This window comes from Diuraphis noxia, unplaced genomic scaffold (genome assembly GCF_037042655.1).
Source record: "Diuraphis noxia isolate RWA-SAM2 unplaced genomic scaffold, SU_Dnox_SAM2 contig0001, whole genome shotgun sequence".
NCBI lineage: Eukaryota > Metazoa > Arthropoda > Insecta > Hemiptera > Aphididae > Diuraphis > Diuraphis noxia.
The window spans coordinates 38,270,029-38,287,552 of record NW_028301711.1 but is presented as its reverse complement, the minus strand read 5'-3'; the positions used below and the strand labels follow the sequence as shown (position 1 = coordinate 38,287,552).

The 17,524-nt window shown below is 26.0% G+C and overlaps 1 protein-coding gene across 4 annotated transcripts in view; it reads left to right on the top strand.

Annotated features, from left to right (window-relative positions):
• LOC107168741 (cell adhesion molecule Dscam2-like) overlaps positions 1–17,524 on the top strand; it is a 308,280-nt gene that overhangs the window by 160,638 nt on the left and 130,118 nt on the right. For all 4 annotated transcript variants that reach the window (XM_089215614.1, XM_089215615.1, XM_089215616.1 and 1 more), the window contains exons 4-5: positions 441–623; positions 6,794–6,943. In XM_089215614.1, the coding sequence (XP_089071740.1) occupies positions 441–623; positions 6,794–6,943 (333 nt within the window). The remainder of the gene's footprint in view (positions 1–440; positions 624–6,793; positions 6,944–17,524) is intronic.

The window sequence follows — 17,524 nt, the reverse complement described above, 5'->3', positions numbered from 1 at the left end:
CCACTCGAACTCACGGACCAGACAACTCCCTAGAACTTCGACAGAAATGGACTCGGATAAAGAGCAACACCCAGAGCCATACCTAACCATACCTAAGGCAACAGGAGCGGTGGATCCAGACCATAACACAGATTCAACGACATCTCCAGGCAATAACAATCAACCATACCGCGGAACCCACACCCAAGGACGTCCGGCGACCACAGACCAGATATTATTATAAGCTTGGCATTCATATTTTGTATATTTTATTTATTTATGAAAATATAGACAATAAACCTACAGTAACAATTAACTCGAGTTTATTTTCTAACGGATGATCTGCCTTGGATCGTACCGTTTCAATGTTTAACCATATTATTATCTTCGTCAACAAAGACATTCACAGTTCTTAAATATCTGATCAAAAAAATAACCAATAAACTTTGTTTATGTTACAGAGGTGATAAGGAACTTTGAACCTATCGTCAGAGACACAGTGACCATGCCTGGTAACGTGGCCGTCTTCAACTGTCACATACCTGGGGTGAGCTATAACGAGAATCATGTGTTACCCGAATCGGTTGCTATCACTTCGTGGGTGCAAGATGGTGTCTTCAACATATTCCCGTCGTGGGAAATTGGTGAGTTTTCAATATTTTAAAGTTTATTTTTTTGCATATCAATATTCAATATATAATATGCATGACCGTGTTTTACCGTGTTTCTCTTATATCTGACACCTGCCTAAATTAAAAACGTACGATAAATTAATATCAGTAGGCACCTAAGTCAATTTTAAAATACAAACAGAAATACAAATGGGTGTTAATATTGTAACAATTACAAAAAACAATAATAACTTACATATTAAAAAAAAAAAACACGGAAATCGACAAATTTCAACTATTCATTCCGAGTTCAAGTAGACCGACAATTACTCGTATATTCATGAATTTTAATAATTTGTAGATTTTTATTAATTAACTTTTTCAGAGACATATTACAAAAATACTAATAGAAAAAAAATAATCCGGAGATCATCGATAAAATATACTTATCCTATTTACCTATAGAATGTATATTTTGTTTTGTACAAGTACCTATCGTAAATTTTGAATAAAGCACGTCATGATTTGAATATAGTGATAGAAGTAAATAATAGTTATTAAATTAATCAACAATCTATATTAATTTATTAATAATATAAAAATTATTAATAAATTATTAAGTTGTTTTGTATTGTATACACTGTAAGAGAATGACAATAAATTAGTTACAAAATACAATATAGTACTATACCTATTAACAATCAACTAGTTAAATAGTTGTTTTAATACTTTTTCAATCTAACTATTGAGCTATGATAAAAATCCTATATTTAAACGATCTACAAAGTGTCCACGGTATATATTATGCAACCCAAACAATAAATATAAATAACTTTTACATTAAATTATAATATGATCACATGTAAATCAATGTGGTGGAACTTAGCACCTACAAGGGAGTATTTTTGAGAGTAACAGTTTGACACATATTACACTAATTCATAAAAATAGCATACAACAAGTATTGAGAATAATATATTCAAATAATAAATCTTTAGCTGTTCAAATGGTTGGAATATAGACAGGCGATACATAATTACAAAAATAATATTGAACAATTATAATTTTGATAAATGGGGGTTTAAGGGCGAGGTATCACCAACTTACCGGTGAAGCCCAAAATGTCATTTTTTTTTCGATAAACCAAAAGCGCAAAACGAATTTACTCTTTTGTAATCTTAGTAGTGGTATAAAAACGCAAAAATAAATTGTGTTACCTAATACAATATTGTACCCGTTACACTATAGGTTTTATTTTAAAATTATTATAGTAGTATTTTTTCAGTTGAGTTTAGTATTTAGTATTATCGAATTTTATCGTAACAAATTACGATCAAAAATATTTCAAGATTGGAGTACTTAAAAACTGTGCGCTTCAAATTTCAAATTTAATATTAAGGTACTTATTTATTTATTATTTTTTTTGATCTTAAACAAAACATCTATTAGTTGATGCTATTAAATTAAATACAATTTTTACAATTATTTATATATTTTTATATTTAAATACACATTTTAAAATCACGACTAGCATAGTATATTAATAATTGTATGATTTTAATTATATGTTTTTAACTATATGATTTTAATAAAATACACTTTTTTTATAAAATTAATTTGCGCTCATGGGTTATTAAAAAAGTAATTTTTTTTTGCACTTATGGGATATTAATTTTTGCACTTTCAGGTTGCGTTTGGGTCATATTTTGCGCATAAGGGCTACAGACCCAACACACCAAGGATAGCTTTGAAAATATGTGTTTCGAACTTATCGTACAGATTCCTTTACATGCGTAAAATAAATTTAAAATTATCAGTTCTTGTATGTAGTTTTTTTTATAACATAATTATTACCAGCGCTTTACGAATATTGAAGTTTCTCATATGGTTTTTATACAAATTGTATTATAAAGTTTGCTACTAAAAACTACTGATTTCCCACAAGTGTCTTGGTAAAACTTAAGCTATATTTCAGAAGCATTACTACTGTTAATAACTTGCATTATAGTGAATACATGAGCACAATATAATTTATTGAAATTAGTAAACAGCACATTTATTCTTAGTATTTAAAAAATAATATTTACTCAAATCAAATTATTTTTGACAGTATTATTAGAATAAAACGTACACGGCGATAAAAACTTTGAAGGTTTTACAATAATCTCTATAGCTACTTTTGTTTTGATACTTTTTGTCGAAGTTTTAAATGTTTTCCAGTCCGATTACGTATTATGTTCAATTTAACGAAAATCAAATACATTTATTGAATTTATACGACGAAAATTGTAAAATCTCTATATAAGCTATTTTCTTTTCGTGGAAATCGTGTTAGGTAAAGATTACGTTCATAGAAAACAAATCATCCAATCCGTCTAAATCTATAATGCAATTTTATAAATGAATATTCTTTCAACACAGTTTTTTAATCAATCATTAAATAGTATAATAATAATAAATAAACATTTTGTGTTTAGTCAGATAAAACATAAAATATTTTAATACATGTGCCAAATAACACTATGGTAAATTATCTTTTATTAAAATTTAATTTAAAATAGAAGTTGAAATAATACTGTGAAATAACGACATTTACTTACTAATTACATATTAAAATTTAAGGATACAAATCTAATTTTTTTAATTTTAAATATAAATATTATTGATTTGTTTTTTAAATGTTGACAATATAATATTATTTTCTTGGTTTCCTTGTAGGTATAGCTAATTGGATAAATAAAATCATCCAACGTTACAAATAAAATACATAACATTTAGTAGATATTCAATTACACATAAACCCATTTTTTTTTCATTACAGCAAAAAAAATAATATTAGTTTGATAAAAACCATATAAAAAAGTAAAATATTTTTTTCTTAGAAATATAAGTTGTTTACGTTTCCAGAAATACAATAAATATTATGATGTATCTGTAGTCTGTAATATATTTTTCTGTTTCCCCATTAGCTGTTAGATTTAAAACTCGGTGAACCTCGTTAATGGGTTATTTTATTAAATAAAAAATTAAAAAGGAGAATTTTATATTCTTCCTGATCTAATATTTTTTTATAAAAATAATATTATTTATTATATTTCAAGTGAAGCCTGTGTAATACAATGTTAAGAAATGTATTTATTTTATAATTCTATAAAATCATTTACAGCGTAAAATATGGATTTTTAATCATTTTAAACTATATAAATACTAATAAAATGATATACTCGTATTTGAATTTGTATTAATTTTCATGTTTAACCTTTAATACTTAAGTTTAAGAGAGTCCTATTTACCCATTGCGATATTTCCCGAAATAATGGAGATATCAAAATTCTAGTTTAGTAATAAGACTCACAAGGATAAGAACTACAATTATTTGATATTTTAATCTATTTTAATGTTTTGATAAAAATATATTTTTTATTTAATAATTTCCAAAAAAAAAATGACTGTATTCATTTTTTTGAGTTAATTTTTCTGAAAATACTTTTCATTTTATTTCCATACATTTTTTGATTTTTTTTAGTTCCGAGAAAAATTGCGAATTATTTAACACCGCAATTTTATTAAACATGTCACCCGCCGTGCTACGCATGTGCTCATACGGCCGGCCGAACGCTTTCAGTGTGAGGTCCATTTCCCTAGCAACCCCACCTTTGAATTTGGAATAATTTGAAAACCATCAAGGTAAATCAGGTACAAACGAGTTCCAAACAATTTATATGGGTTTCAAATCAAAATTCGAAAGCAGTGATGTAACCGTTTCCCTAGCACCCCCAAAATCGAAGTAGCGATAATTTGAAAACCGTTGAGGTACAAATGATTTTACTTTAGGTAAAAACAGGTACAAACAATTAATGTTGGTTTCAACTATTCGAAGATGGGGGTATGAATATTTCAGTTTGCCCAGTTATAATCATATTTTATTTCTTCGAAACTAGAAGAAATAATAAAAATCAGGAAATTAATGAAAATAACATTTTGAAACGTTAATATTTTCTAAAGAATAAATCCTACAAAATGGTTACCTTTAATTTTTTTGGAAGTAATTAAATAACAAATATATTTTTACATTTTTTACCGAAACATTAAAATAAATCAAAACTGAAATAATTATAGTTTTTATCCCCGTGAGTCTTATTACAACACCAAAATTTCGATATATCTATTATTTCATGAGATATCACAGTGGGTAAATCCTAGCGGGACACACAGTGTAATCTTTTAAATACAAATAATTATATGATAGTAGGTGCGCTTAATTTAGTAAAATTTTAAACTATTCAAAAAAAAAAAATAATAAGAAGAAGAAAATAAAAACATCGTAAGATATATGGTAAGAAAAGATTATACATCTTATACAAAATGTATTTAAGATAACTTATTCGGGTTTCTATATTATTATTTTTATAATTTTAAATTAATTAAATCTTTAAATATCTATATTTGTAGTAAAAATTATATCATCACCAGATGTCTCAGAAATTTATATAAAGTATCGTTAGGAGAAGTAATACTAGAAATTTTATCTATATACTATTTAGTAATAATAAATATTTATTATATTTTAGAGAAATTTAAAATGTAAATATACGATATACGCTATACAATTAAAAAATTACAATATTTGTTATACTAATATGTTTGTTTTACTTGATGAGTGTATAATTATCAGCTTGTACACAACTTTCGATGCAGTAAGACCGAATTGTAGAAAGATGTTTAATATAAATCCATAACACACGTGATACTAGGAAGATAATGAATGTACGATGGAAAGGTGTGTGCACAAGAATATGGTAATAAAAACTATGAAAAAAAATATAAAATACTTACTTGTTGTAGACCGTATTAAAAATTACGAATATCTCACCAACCTACCTTATATTTTTAAGTATTATGTATTTTTATATTTTACTTTTAGTACGCCATTTTTATGTACTTCTATGAACATTTCTCTCCTTTGTATGACTATGATAGGTACCTACTAAAGTTATTAATAAATTAAAGACGGTATATCATTAAGACGTCTCGTCGGAAACTGTCTTGAATATCACTCAAATACATACAGATAACGTACATACGAATGGTAGAAATAAATTTAAATTTCGTTAAGGGTTGGTTTAGCAAAACGTCATGCCAGCTCACTCTAACTAATTTACTTATTACTTCAGTACCATAGTTATACAAATATGAGATATTATTCATTCAAATACATACAAATGGAGTATTTAAGCTAAATATGAACAATTTTCAATATTCTAAATGAAGTAATATCACCAGAATGATATGGCGTAAAGTTTATAAAGTAAATGCAATGGCCAATTTAAAATCCTCGTTACAAAAATATATATTAATTGATAACAGCTCAATCGCTAAAATAGTAACGCACTACTATTCTTTTGTAGGTAACTATGATAATATTCAAAAATATGAAATACTTTTATTATGTTTTGCTAGTAAATAATAATTATAATCGTTTTTTTTTTTTTTTTTTTTTTTTAACGGTTAACAAATAAAACAACCAAGTGTTGTATTGAAATTAATCTATGAGTCCATAATACGACACCATATTGTTAAGCGTATCACAAAATATTAAAATTGCACATCTTATAGAAATTAATAATTGCTCAAGTATTTGCTTTGAAAAAGTTTAAGTTATACAAATGAAATATTACTTATTTTTTATTTACATTTAAATTGTAAATTAATTCAAAAAAGTTAACTTTCAATGTATTACATTTTTGCTACGATCCTTTCTTAGTTCAAAATTTTTGTTTTTATACATAATTAACGAAAAACTAACTTTATCCAGTGGAATTCGATTAATGCTCAGTATTTATTTCCATTTTTAATTTTAATTAATCTATGTTAATTAATCCAATTATTATAATTAATTATCGTAAGTTTAAACAAGAATCTATATGATTGTAGATAATTTCCGAACCTAATTATACATAATCTTTAAATATTAAATTCACTAAATAATATTTACCAATAATATTTATTCATAATACATAATTTTTGAGTTTATCAGATTAAATATATTAACAACAAATGCCTATATAATAATTAGCATAATATGAAAGTTATAAAAAATTTGACAATAATGGTATATCATTAAGTGCAACCTACGTTTTACAGTCAGTTTTAATCAACAATATATAGTATTCAAGTAATGCTATGTTTCTGCTCATTTTCAGATTCAAAAATTATCATGATACCGAAAACTGGCCAATTGCGTATAGCGAACGTGGACGAGAACGATCTGAGGCACAGCTATACGTGCCGCATAGTAAACAAATTGACGGGATTCACTCAGGAGAGCAGCACGTTTGGCAGAATTTATTTCGGTAAGCGAATTCGTTCTTTGTCCGTTTTCCTTTTACGCTTCGTGTCTTAACAAAGTTGTTTTTTTCGAACACGTTGTTTTATGTCTAAAAAAAACATATATATATATATATATACATAATAAAGTAATGGTTTGTAAAACGCGAAAAACCTTTAGCGGTACTAGTACCATGTTTTTAAGGAAAAAAATTTCCACGGAACCTTATCCGCTCGTTAATTTGCGAGCAACAACAAAAAGCAATATTTCACAAACATCCATGCAGCCGTGCACGTCGCCGCCGCCACCGCAAAAAACGTTTCCCAGACGTGTATCACGGTGGTTTCCTCTTTTTTTTTTTTAATTTTATTTCATTCCGTTTCCAGTTTTTTTTTTTTTTTTTGTATTATTATTATTTCACCAATATGACTTTCACGGCGGTTGACTAAAAGTAAATTATTTTGCGTATTATCCATTCGAATCGAAATATTCCCCTAGGGAGTTTCACCTATAATATACGTACAACACTCACACGTACCCTCCAACACACAATTCAATTTGTCTCGCTCAACGTTATACATAATATATTATATATGTTTGGGTAGAACTCGTTCCGATTTTCCGGCATCGTGGCGATTACTGCCATCTAAGGATTTACCCCTTTCCGTCACCGAATTGACAAATTAAACGCGTTTAAGAACAGATGATGATTGAATCGATTGGTAATGAAATCTATAACAGTAAAAGAAAAAAGACAATTATGAACCAGATCACTGACGTCCAAAAACGAATATACTACGCATTCGAGAATCGTGACAGTGATGATCAAAATTAGCTCTAATAAATAATCTTGACAGCCCTATATAATAATAGTCCTGTTTTATTTCAAGTTAATATTTATAAAATATGGGGATAAAATTATTATTAAAATATTAATATTTTTATTTAATTATTAATTATAAATTTTGTTAGCTGTTTTGATTAAAACAAGTAGAATCTATATTCGGCCGATCTTTAAGGTATTCAATTAAATTGAATACTATTTTAACAAACGTAATGTGCCAGTTGCCAAGAAGGGTTTTAAATAACACACCATCAGGCACTGTCTTTAATACAATATACAATATACATATTACGATTTAATTTTGGTATTTGCTTTTTATGTGCAAATACATTTTTGCAATTCAGTTAAACGTTAAAATTTTTTATGCAGAAAAAGAGGTTTTAATGTATATTATGTAGAATGGAATGCGCATTTCATGCAATTCAGACATTTTTCTACCTTTGCTAAATATAATAGACAGTTCAATAATTAACACACATCCATAATAATAATAATAATACCCTGTATAGATAGTATTTTTAATTTGAGAACACTAACCACTGTACAGACGTATACCGCAGTGTACCCCGTCAAAATAGAGGACAAAAATATTCAAAGTTAAATGTGTGAAATATTTCATATAACAATAATAAAACAAACAAATACAGGGTGTAATAGATAGAACTGACTTTTAGAATAACTTTTGTTCTAATTAATATTTTAAAAATTTTTTTTTGTTTATTATTAAGAGACCCTTGCACTACACGTACAATATAAAAAAAAATTTTCTTTTTTTTAATAGTACAAATAAAAAAATTTAAATTTGATTAAATTTTTGTTGGAAAAATTCAAAATAGCCAATTTGTAAATTGAATTAAAAGAAATATTTTTATGGTAAAAATATTTATCTAAATCAATTAGTTTATTTTTTAGAATTTTTTTAAATATCAATATTTTTTTGCATAAATTACTTTGGAGCGTCATAACTTATTTCAAATATTATTTCTTAAATTAGTTATTAATTATATAATTTTCACAATTTTTGTTGTACGTTTAATTAGCATAATTTATTTTTATTTTTAGTCAGTTCTATCTGATACACCCTGTATTAATAACTAGTTTAAGAAATATACTCATTATATATATATATATCATAAGAAAATTTAGATTTCTCTTTGATTTGCAAGTGACAAACATTTAAAACGCCATCCAGACGATACGCTTTCCAGAAAAAGCTTTAACATGAAATAAATATGTAAATCTCATATATCGGGCTCTTGTTTTATTCGTTTAACCAACGACAAACATTTGTTGTATACCTACCACAACACACATATCTGAGTATTTTACGTATTAATATTAACAGTGTGAATAGTGTAACGATTCGCATGGATTTAAAACGAAAAAAATATATAAATAAATAGCGCTTCGAAGCCGTAACAAACTCATGACATTATTGTTATGTAATATTTACAAAGAAAGTTTTTTATAGTGTATTACTTCCAATGCCGTGTTTATCAGGGCCTGGAATATTATTTAAGAGTTTTCACGACCACTTTTAATAATTATATTCTCTTTTGACTCGGTTCACGTATTTGTAACTCCTCATTTCCCAACTTGTAGTAGTCACCAAAAGCTTTCAGTGTCCATAAAATGATATTAAAATGGTGGAAAAAAACCATTCAGAGAATCCAATTTAGTTTGTTTACGATTCAGTCATTGAGAAAGGAACTTTAAGTGCACATAATAATGAATGTTGTATTGGTATTACACAAGAGTTAATTTTAATGTTCCTTGCGACGTTTCGTTCAAGTGGCAGTATATTTGTACAGCTCATTGTCATGAATCAAGTTTTTACTACCGGAAATAAAATTAAAGTTCGACTAACAACTATAACACACTATAAATGTAATTTATATTTTGATCAATTAATTCAGCTGATTAAATATATTTACGTAAGTTAATTTCCTAATATCTGCCTAATAAATCCGTGATAATTATAAGCGTTTGAATAAACATATAATTCAATTAAGTGATTAAAGTCACCACTTTACAATAATCTATCTCTTCACAGTTTCAGAAACAAACTAAATGATGTTATACAACACAGCTCTATAACTGTATATTTGAAATAAACATTCGTGTGCTGTTTATAACATATAGGGCTATTCGCCAAGTTTACTCATCCGATTTTTTACTTTAGTAATAAATTTATTTCAATATATCATCACAAATGGTTAACAATGGTTCAAAGACCATATTTTAAAATATTTTAATTTCTTTGTGCTTAAGGAGTGTTGTGTAACAAACTTCTGTTTTTAAAATGATAATATTTAAAAATGTTGATACTCTTAATTTCAAATTCAAAATGAGTAGGTTTTTAGTTTTTAAAATATTTGTAACAAGAAAAATATTCTTAAACAATAGTTTAAAAAAAAATATAAAATTGACGTAAAGGACAAATTAATATTTATCTATGAAATTTCCAAATCATTAACCACTATAGCCCCCTTTTTAGAATCCATTTTTTCCATTATTCCTCATTTCCAGGGATCTTTTATCCTTATGGTGCAAAATTAATTTACTCAAAAACTACTGAAACGAATATTAATTTTGATAGTTCAATATTTTCAGAATAATAATCAACTGTATAATTTACAATTTAAAAAGGGTATTTTCATTTAAAATAAAGAAGTTAATAACTCCACTGATGGATACCCCTTAGTAATTCAAAAAATCTCAAGAATTTGAAAATATGATCTTAAAATATGTTCAAAATTTCCAAAAATGAGGTTAGGTTATTAATAACTGTATTATTGAATAAAAAGATATCAACATGCTTAGTGAATGTTTATGAAATATTACATAATTATAATACACTATAATTAGATATTAATTGTTCAACGAATCAACATTATATATTATTTGCTTAAAATATAATCATTTTTCCGTATTCTTTTTTTCAAAAATAACAAAGAGAAATTAAAGTAGTTTTATGATTGAGTGTTACCTATAGTAAGTCTTATTATAAAAGACGAACTATAACAATTGAATCCATATTTTTATTTTGTTTCATTTAAGTGTGTACGACAAGCTTAAATTGAATAAATAATAAATATTAATCTCGAAATGTACAAATAATAGTACTACAGCAAAATACATACCATAAATATAAATGAATTATTTTGCACATGCCATTTTGATAACTGACTATTTATAGATAGCATTTTTATTTTTTTCATTATATTATATCAAGATTGGTGATTTATAAATGTCAGTATCAATCGAAAACTATTTGAAAGCTTTATTCACTCAAAATCAACGTATAGAGATGGTCTACAGGAGGTGAATTTAAAATATTAAAAACATATTTTCTACCTAGGTACATACAAACTTTACATCGAATATAAAATAAAATATAAGTAATCAAATTAAACCAATAAAAATAATTCTAATATTAATTCAAAATATACGAGTAACAATAATAGAATAATAGGTATTTTTACTGTGTTATTATACTTTGTTGTTTTATATCATTATAACATACATTATTTATTCCATTAACTGATTAACTATAATAATAAAATAAAAACAAACCGGGGGCGTAGAAATCACTCTGGCCATGACTGTCAGGAATCATCATTACCTATTTGTTTTCCATAGCAGATAACCAATGTTTCGATACAGTTCAATGCCCATCTTTGTGAATGTTTGTGTGTGTGTACTTGTTCCGTAAAAAATTATAGTATTATGCTGACCAGATATTTAGGACCTCATGTTATTTATGAATTTATTATTGTAAGGCTATAACCAAATATATCAATATGTAGTAGTTCAGTTCTCCACGATGATGAACACAGATACCTCTACTCCAAAAAAGTTTCACTTACAGTAAACCTTTTGTTCGTAAGTAATAATGAAGATTGTAAAACAATTATAAGCAATGATCGTAACTGAAATTGAATCCTTGTCATTTAAATTTTTTTAGATTCTAATATATACCAATATGTATATATACATCCATGACTACAGTGATTATATATACCATATCCTAGATATCTAATTTTTAATTGGTTGTCTCCAACCATGTTACAAAACATTTACTTAATTAATAAGATGTTTTGTGCACAAAATGCATATTATAACATAATATACAGTAAGTTTATTGGTCACGTGCACAATCGATCAAAACAATGTATACTGTAGCACCACTACAATTTCATAATATTACTACCAATTGGACGTTTCTGCCTTGAGTAAACTCATTAGTCATTATAAATCCATAGTAAGTTATAGAAATTATAACTAATTAATAAATAATTTCAATAAAAAATAATTTATAATAATAATAATAATAGTGAATAAAAAAAAAAAAAAAAAAAAAAAATGCAATAGGTACAATAAAATACATTTTTTTTTTTTTTTTGAAAAACATTCAATACCAATTAATTGTCAATACACATAAGACCAATTAAAACAATCAATATCAAATATAAAGTTTGTGACAAATAAAATATAACACAATTTTTAGTTTGGCGGTAAAGGGTGTAAGAAATAAATATTAAATTTTGATTCATAGATTCATATTATTTATTTCATGAATTGAATAAGAGGAAATCTATGTAACTTGGATACCTTCGATATCAGAAGGGCATATCTATCATTGAAATCATTCCTAAAACTTTTTTTTAATTTGTAAGGTTCTATAAACGGAGAAATGGGTTTTTTTCTAAATCTTGGATTCGTATTAACATTTTTGTCATTTAAAAATTACCAATGAAATATTTAGTTTTGAATAGAACGATTTATTGTTTAATTATTATTTTATCCCGACAATATTGAAAGTAGAGATCTAGTGGATCTCACTTAAGTATAATAATACATTTAAACATTAAAATTAATATATTTTTAATATTCAGAAAAAAAGAACGTTTAATATATGATAGATAGATCAAGAATTCTTATTTAAAAAATGATTGGGATTACATAATAATAAATCGTTTAAAGGGTGATCATTTTAAAGGCCAGTATTAAAGTGTTTATGAAATTATTATTATTATTTTTTTTTTTTTAAATATTGTAAATATTTTTGTAATTTTTACTTTTTAAAAAATAATTATAAATTTAACATTATGAATAAGAATATTTCTTAAGAATCTTTACAAATTAAATTCGATTTTGCAATAGCTTTAGTAGTTAATTGGTTAAAACTTAAAACTATTCATATTTTTATGAGTATCAAAATATAGGTAGGTAATTTACAAAATATTGGATCACTACACAACCCTTATTATAAAAATTATCATTATAAGTTATAAATAAATAATATGAATTTAAATAATATGAATAACTTCAATTATTTTTGTTATGAGTGTTTACCTTTTAAAAATAAATACTTAAATGCTATGTAAAGCCAATCTTTTACAAGAATTTTATCCAAATATCTTATATTATATTTATTTCCATTTAATTTTGAAAGTTATATACAAAAACTATAAAGTGCACATAATTTGTATTCGAAATTGAACTATATACTATTTTTTTTTTTTTTAATGAAAATAAGTAAACACTCTTATTTTTACAGTAATAGGTTAATCTAATACCTCGTTTTTGAATAATTTGCTGTAATTTATTTTTTAAATTCGAATTCAATGATAAATAATTTCATATGACAAACGATTCTGAGAGAAGGCGGTCAACACATACAATTTATGTGTTATGTTATTATATGAAAAAATTAATTAATTATTTTGTTTTTAAAATAGTATACATTTATATCATAATATATTTATCTTATTAATTGTTATTAACTTTTGAGACAACCGTATCATGGTATGAATAGGTTCATGGTATAATTAATAGTACATTTGAAAAAATTAAACTAAATTGTTAATAATATAATTGTGTACATTAAATAATTAAATAATACACATATACACATGTCATCAAGTTCCTGAGAATATTTATGAATAACAACAAAATAATGAAGATCGTCATTCTTCATGTAACAATTTCAGCCAAATATTATGAGAATTTTTTTTTAGATTTTTGATTTCAATATAAAATATTTATGAGGATCATATTCTTACATTTCCAAGTCATACCTAGCTATAGAAACTGAACATAACGTTAAACATTATTATCTTAAAAATGAATTACATATTTTCGTGATTTTGACGAATTTTGTCAAGTGTGAATTATTTCATATTAAAAAAAAAAAAATAAAAATAGTGATCATGTGTATTCAATATTTTTAAATATAACAATTTATATTTTGGGATGAATATTTAGCAATTTAAGAAATTTTACTAACAAAATAACTGTCAAATTTTCCCATTTATAAGATTAACCATACAAATTTTTAATAATTTTTAATTTAAAGTATCTTCCTATACAGATTGGTAAATAAGGAATGAATAAAAAAAGATAAGGTATGTATTTTATAGAGACGTGACATGCAATGAAATAATCATAATTGTTATATCATAAAAAGTTTTGTGTAACTCTGTACCTATAGGTAGTTCGTTTTCAGTTGGCTTGTCCCTTGTAATATGTATAAATAATAATTAATATAATTGGAATAATTCCAAAACGGGTATAAGTTAATGGGAAGAAAAAATTAAACCCTTTAACTAGTCCTTTTGAATGGTTCACCACACCTAAATACGAATAAAATATAATATTGTTGTTTAAACCAAAGGCAAATACCAAATTATAGGACAAGCCATAATATTAAATACATTCAAAAAATACAATTTTAAATTCATAGAATTGTATAGGTAATAGTTTGAAAAAAATATATTAGATATATTATGAAATGAGGAATCACAAGTTTCTACACGGAAGTAACAGGTAAAGATTCTTTACTAAAGAATAGCATACGTTAATTTTTCCTTCATATGTGATATGTAAGTCCCTAAACGAGAAAAAAGGTACATGTGTTAGTTCCTACAAGGTGCATTTTTCGATAGTTTGTAGCCTTAGTCGGTGTAAGTGCTATTTTTTTTTTATCATTTTAGATGCATAAATATTTCCTGCAGCATGCTGACTTATACTGGTTGCAAAAGTCAACTCATCAGCAGAAATTGTCTATCTTAAGTTCTTAGTTTTACATCTCTTACTTTGATCACTTGATTCACCGAAATCTTTTATAGGTTTACCCGGTTTTGGAGTTGTCCATGTAACTAATTTTTCGGAAAGGTTTAGCCATTTTTCATTATTTTTAAAAAATCGTTTTTCTTTATTGTTAGCAGCTCACCATTTTTTTTTTTTAAATTCAGATTTAAAATATTTAAAATATTTTAAATTACGTCTTAATGTAAAATGCTCAGCTGACGGACATTTTGTTATTTTAATGAGCTCCTTTTCGATGTAAGTAAATTTTTTTTCAGGATTTTTTTACTGAATATTTACTTACAAGTTCATATAAGATCCTTCTAGTCATTGCCTTTAATAGTTTTGATACTTCTGTAAAGTATTACAATTAACATATAAAAGAAGAAAATTTAAATTTAAAATTAATATTTTATCGGGTTAAAATGATATCATGTTCACAATAATAGCTGTATATAAACTTTGTTTATTCAAACTGTAAGGCTAAACGCTCACAGCAACACAATGGAATATCCACAACTGGCAATTACTTATATTATATTAATACGATTATATTTTCAGGTAATTTCGCGAAAAATTACAATTGATTATCTGTATAGTTAATTATAATTACGTTAGTCGCTATGTTATATTTAATTTGTATACCAATAATGTAACGTATCACCGCAATATTAAATTGATGCTTATCTAAATAGCGTGAATTGCCGGAACATTTTTCTTTAAATATCTTATACCTAGTGTCTAAATTATATTTTAAAAACAAACATTAGCTATAATGATTTGTTAAAAAAATAATATTAATCCCTTTATAAATTTGAATAAATATTATATTAAAAAATAAAAACAAATGACATATTAAATTACAATATGAAAAAAAAAAAACTATACTACATTGAACCGGCTAAATATCAACTCGTTTACTATTCCATGATGTATGTATAAATACTCCACTGTGCAGTGGAAAACAGATACGTACGTTAGTTCCTACACTGCAAAAAAGGTACACATATACAAAAACATATACTATATTTAACATTTTGAATCTTTTTGTATACATATATAATATTTTCATACATTTTAATAATTCTTAATCTTTTTCTTCTCTGGCACTTAGTACTCTCTATGAGTTTTGGCCGCCATCACAATATCTCTCCATTTTTCACGGTCCTGAACTACTTTCCTGACCCTTATTTTATACTGCATGTTTCCCATGCACATTTTGGTCAGGGTTACTAATTTTTGTGGAATCCTGAACTCCTCCATTATGTTGTAGAGACTTTGTCGGTGTATACTATCGAAAGACTATTGAAATCAACAAATAGTTGCCAGATGTATTGGTGGAATTCATACTTTTTTCTATGAGTTGGCCTATGATAGTAAGTTGTTCTGTTTTTGATTTCCCTTTTCAGTATTTGCACTGGTATCTGCCTAAGTTTTTTTCTGCGTACGGCGTTAATCATTTCAATAGTATTCTCGCACGCAAACACTTTGTTAGCTGAGTTAAGCAGTGATATTCCTGATATTATCTATAGTTTTCATAGATAGACTTGTCGCCTTTTTTGTAAATCACTACAACTATGGCTTCGTTTCAGCTTTTTGGCATGCTATGGAAATATTCAGATCTTCTGACAAATCCTAAAAAGGAGAGGTTTTGCATCTCTTTTCCACCATATTTTATGAGTTTAGCTGGTATTTCACCCAACCCTGGTAACTTTCATATAGGTTTTTTTCTTCTCATTGAGTTATCCGTTAACATTGTGATGAATTCACATAAAATTTAGCTGATAAAATGCAGATCGTTAGATAGATACTGTATGATCGTGACTATAATATATACTTATACTCTGTATAATATGATTAATAATTTACGGATTAACCATGGAAAAAACTACTGTTTGCATAATTTTCTATTCAAACCCATTGCAGAGTGAACGCCTATGTCTAAGATGAATGAATTTGATCATTATATCATGGTTGAGATATCCCTAATTATTATTTTTATTTCAAAAAATGCTTAAAAAACGTTTGTAGTTTTTCAAATTCGATACTAATGATGGTAAAAAGATTTCGCTTTCCTCGGAACGACGATTTCAGGCAACGGTGAACAAAAAACCTTATGCTGTTCCTGAAAAAAATATTGTTTTTAATGAACTTTGGGCGGCGCAAGGACAATAGTTATTAAATCACACACAATTACAGTGACGGTGATACAATTCGAGTGCGTGAATGGATGATTTCACGAGCGTCATAAATGTATGTGTGTGGGTTTACAAATGAAAAAAATTAAATAAAATAAAATAAAAACTGAATAAAAATTCGTTGAAATGCTCCGTAAATATGTTTATAATAATATTATGTGTGTATGCATGTAAGGGTATGAAAACGGCAGTAATGGTGTGAAATAAACAACGTGAGTGCGGTGACTTTACATATAAAAATATATTACATTTTTTTTTTTTTAATTTCTAAATCTCTCTGAGCGACATTGGCGAAATCGTTGTACATGTATTATAATATATATATATATATTTAAATGTATAATATACGTATATGGCACATGACCACCACTGCCGCTGTGAACGTATTATTATTTGTTGATGGTTTTTGGTGGGAGGTGAAAAGCGGTGGCGAAGGGCGTAGGCAGTGGCAAAGTTGAGCGCATAATTTAAC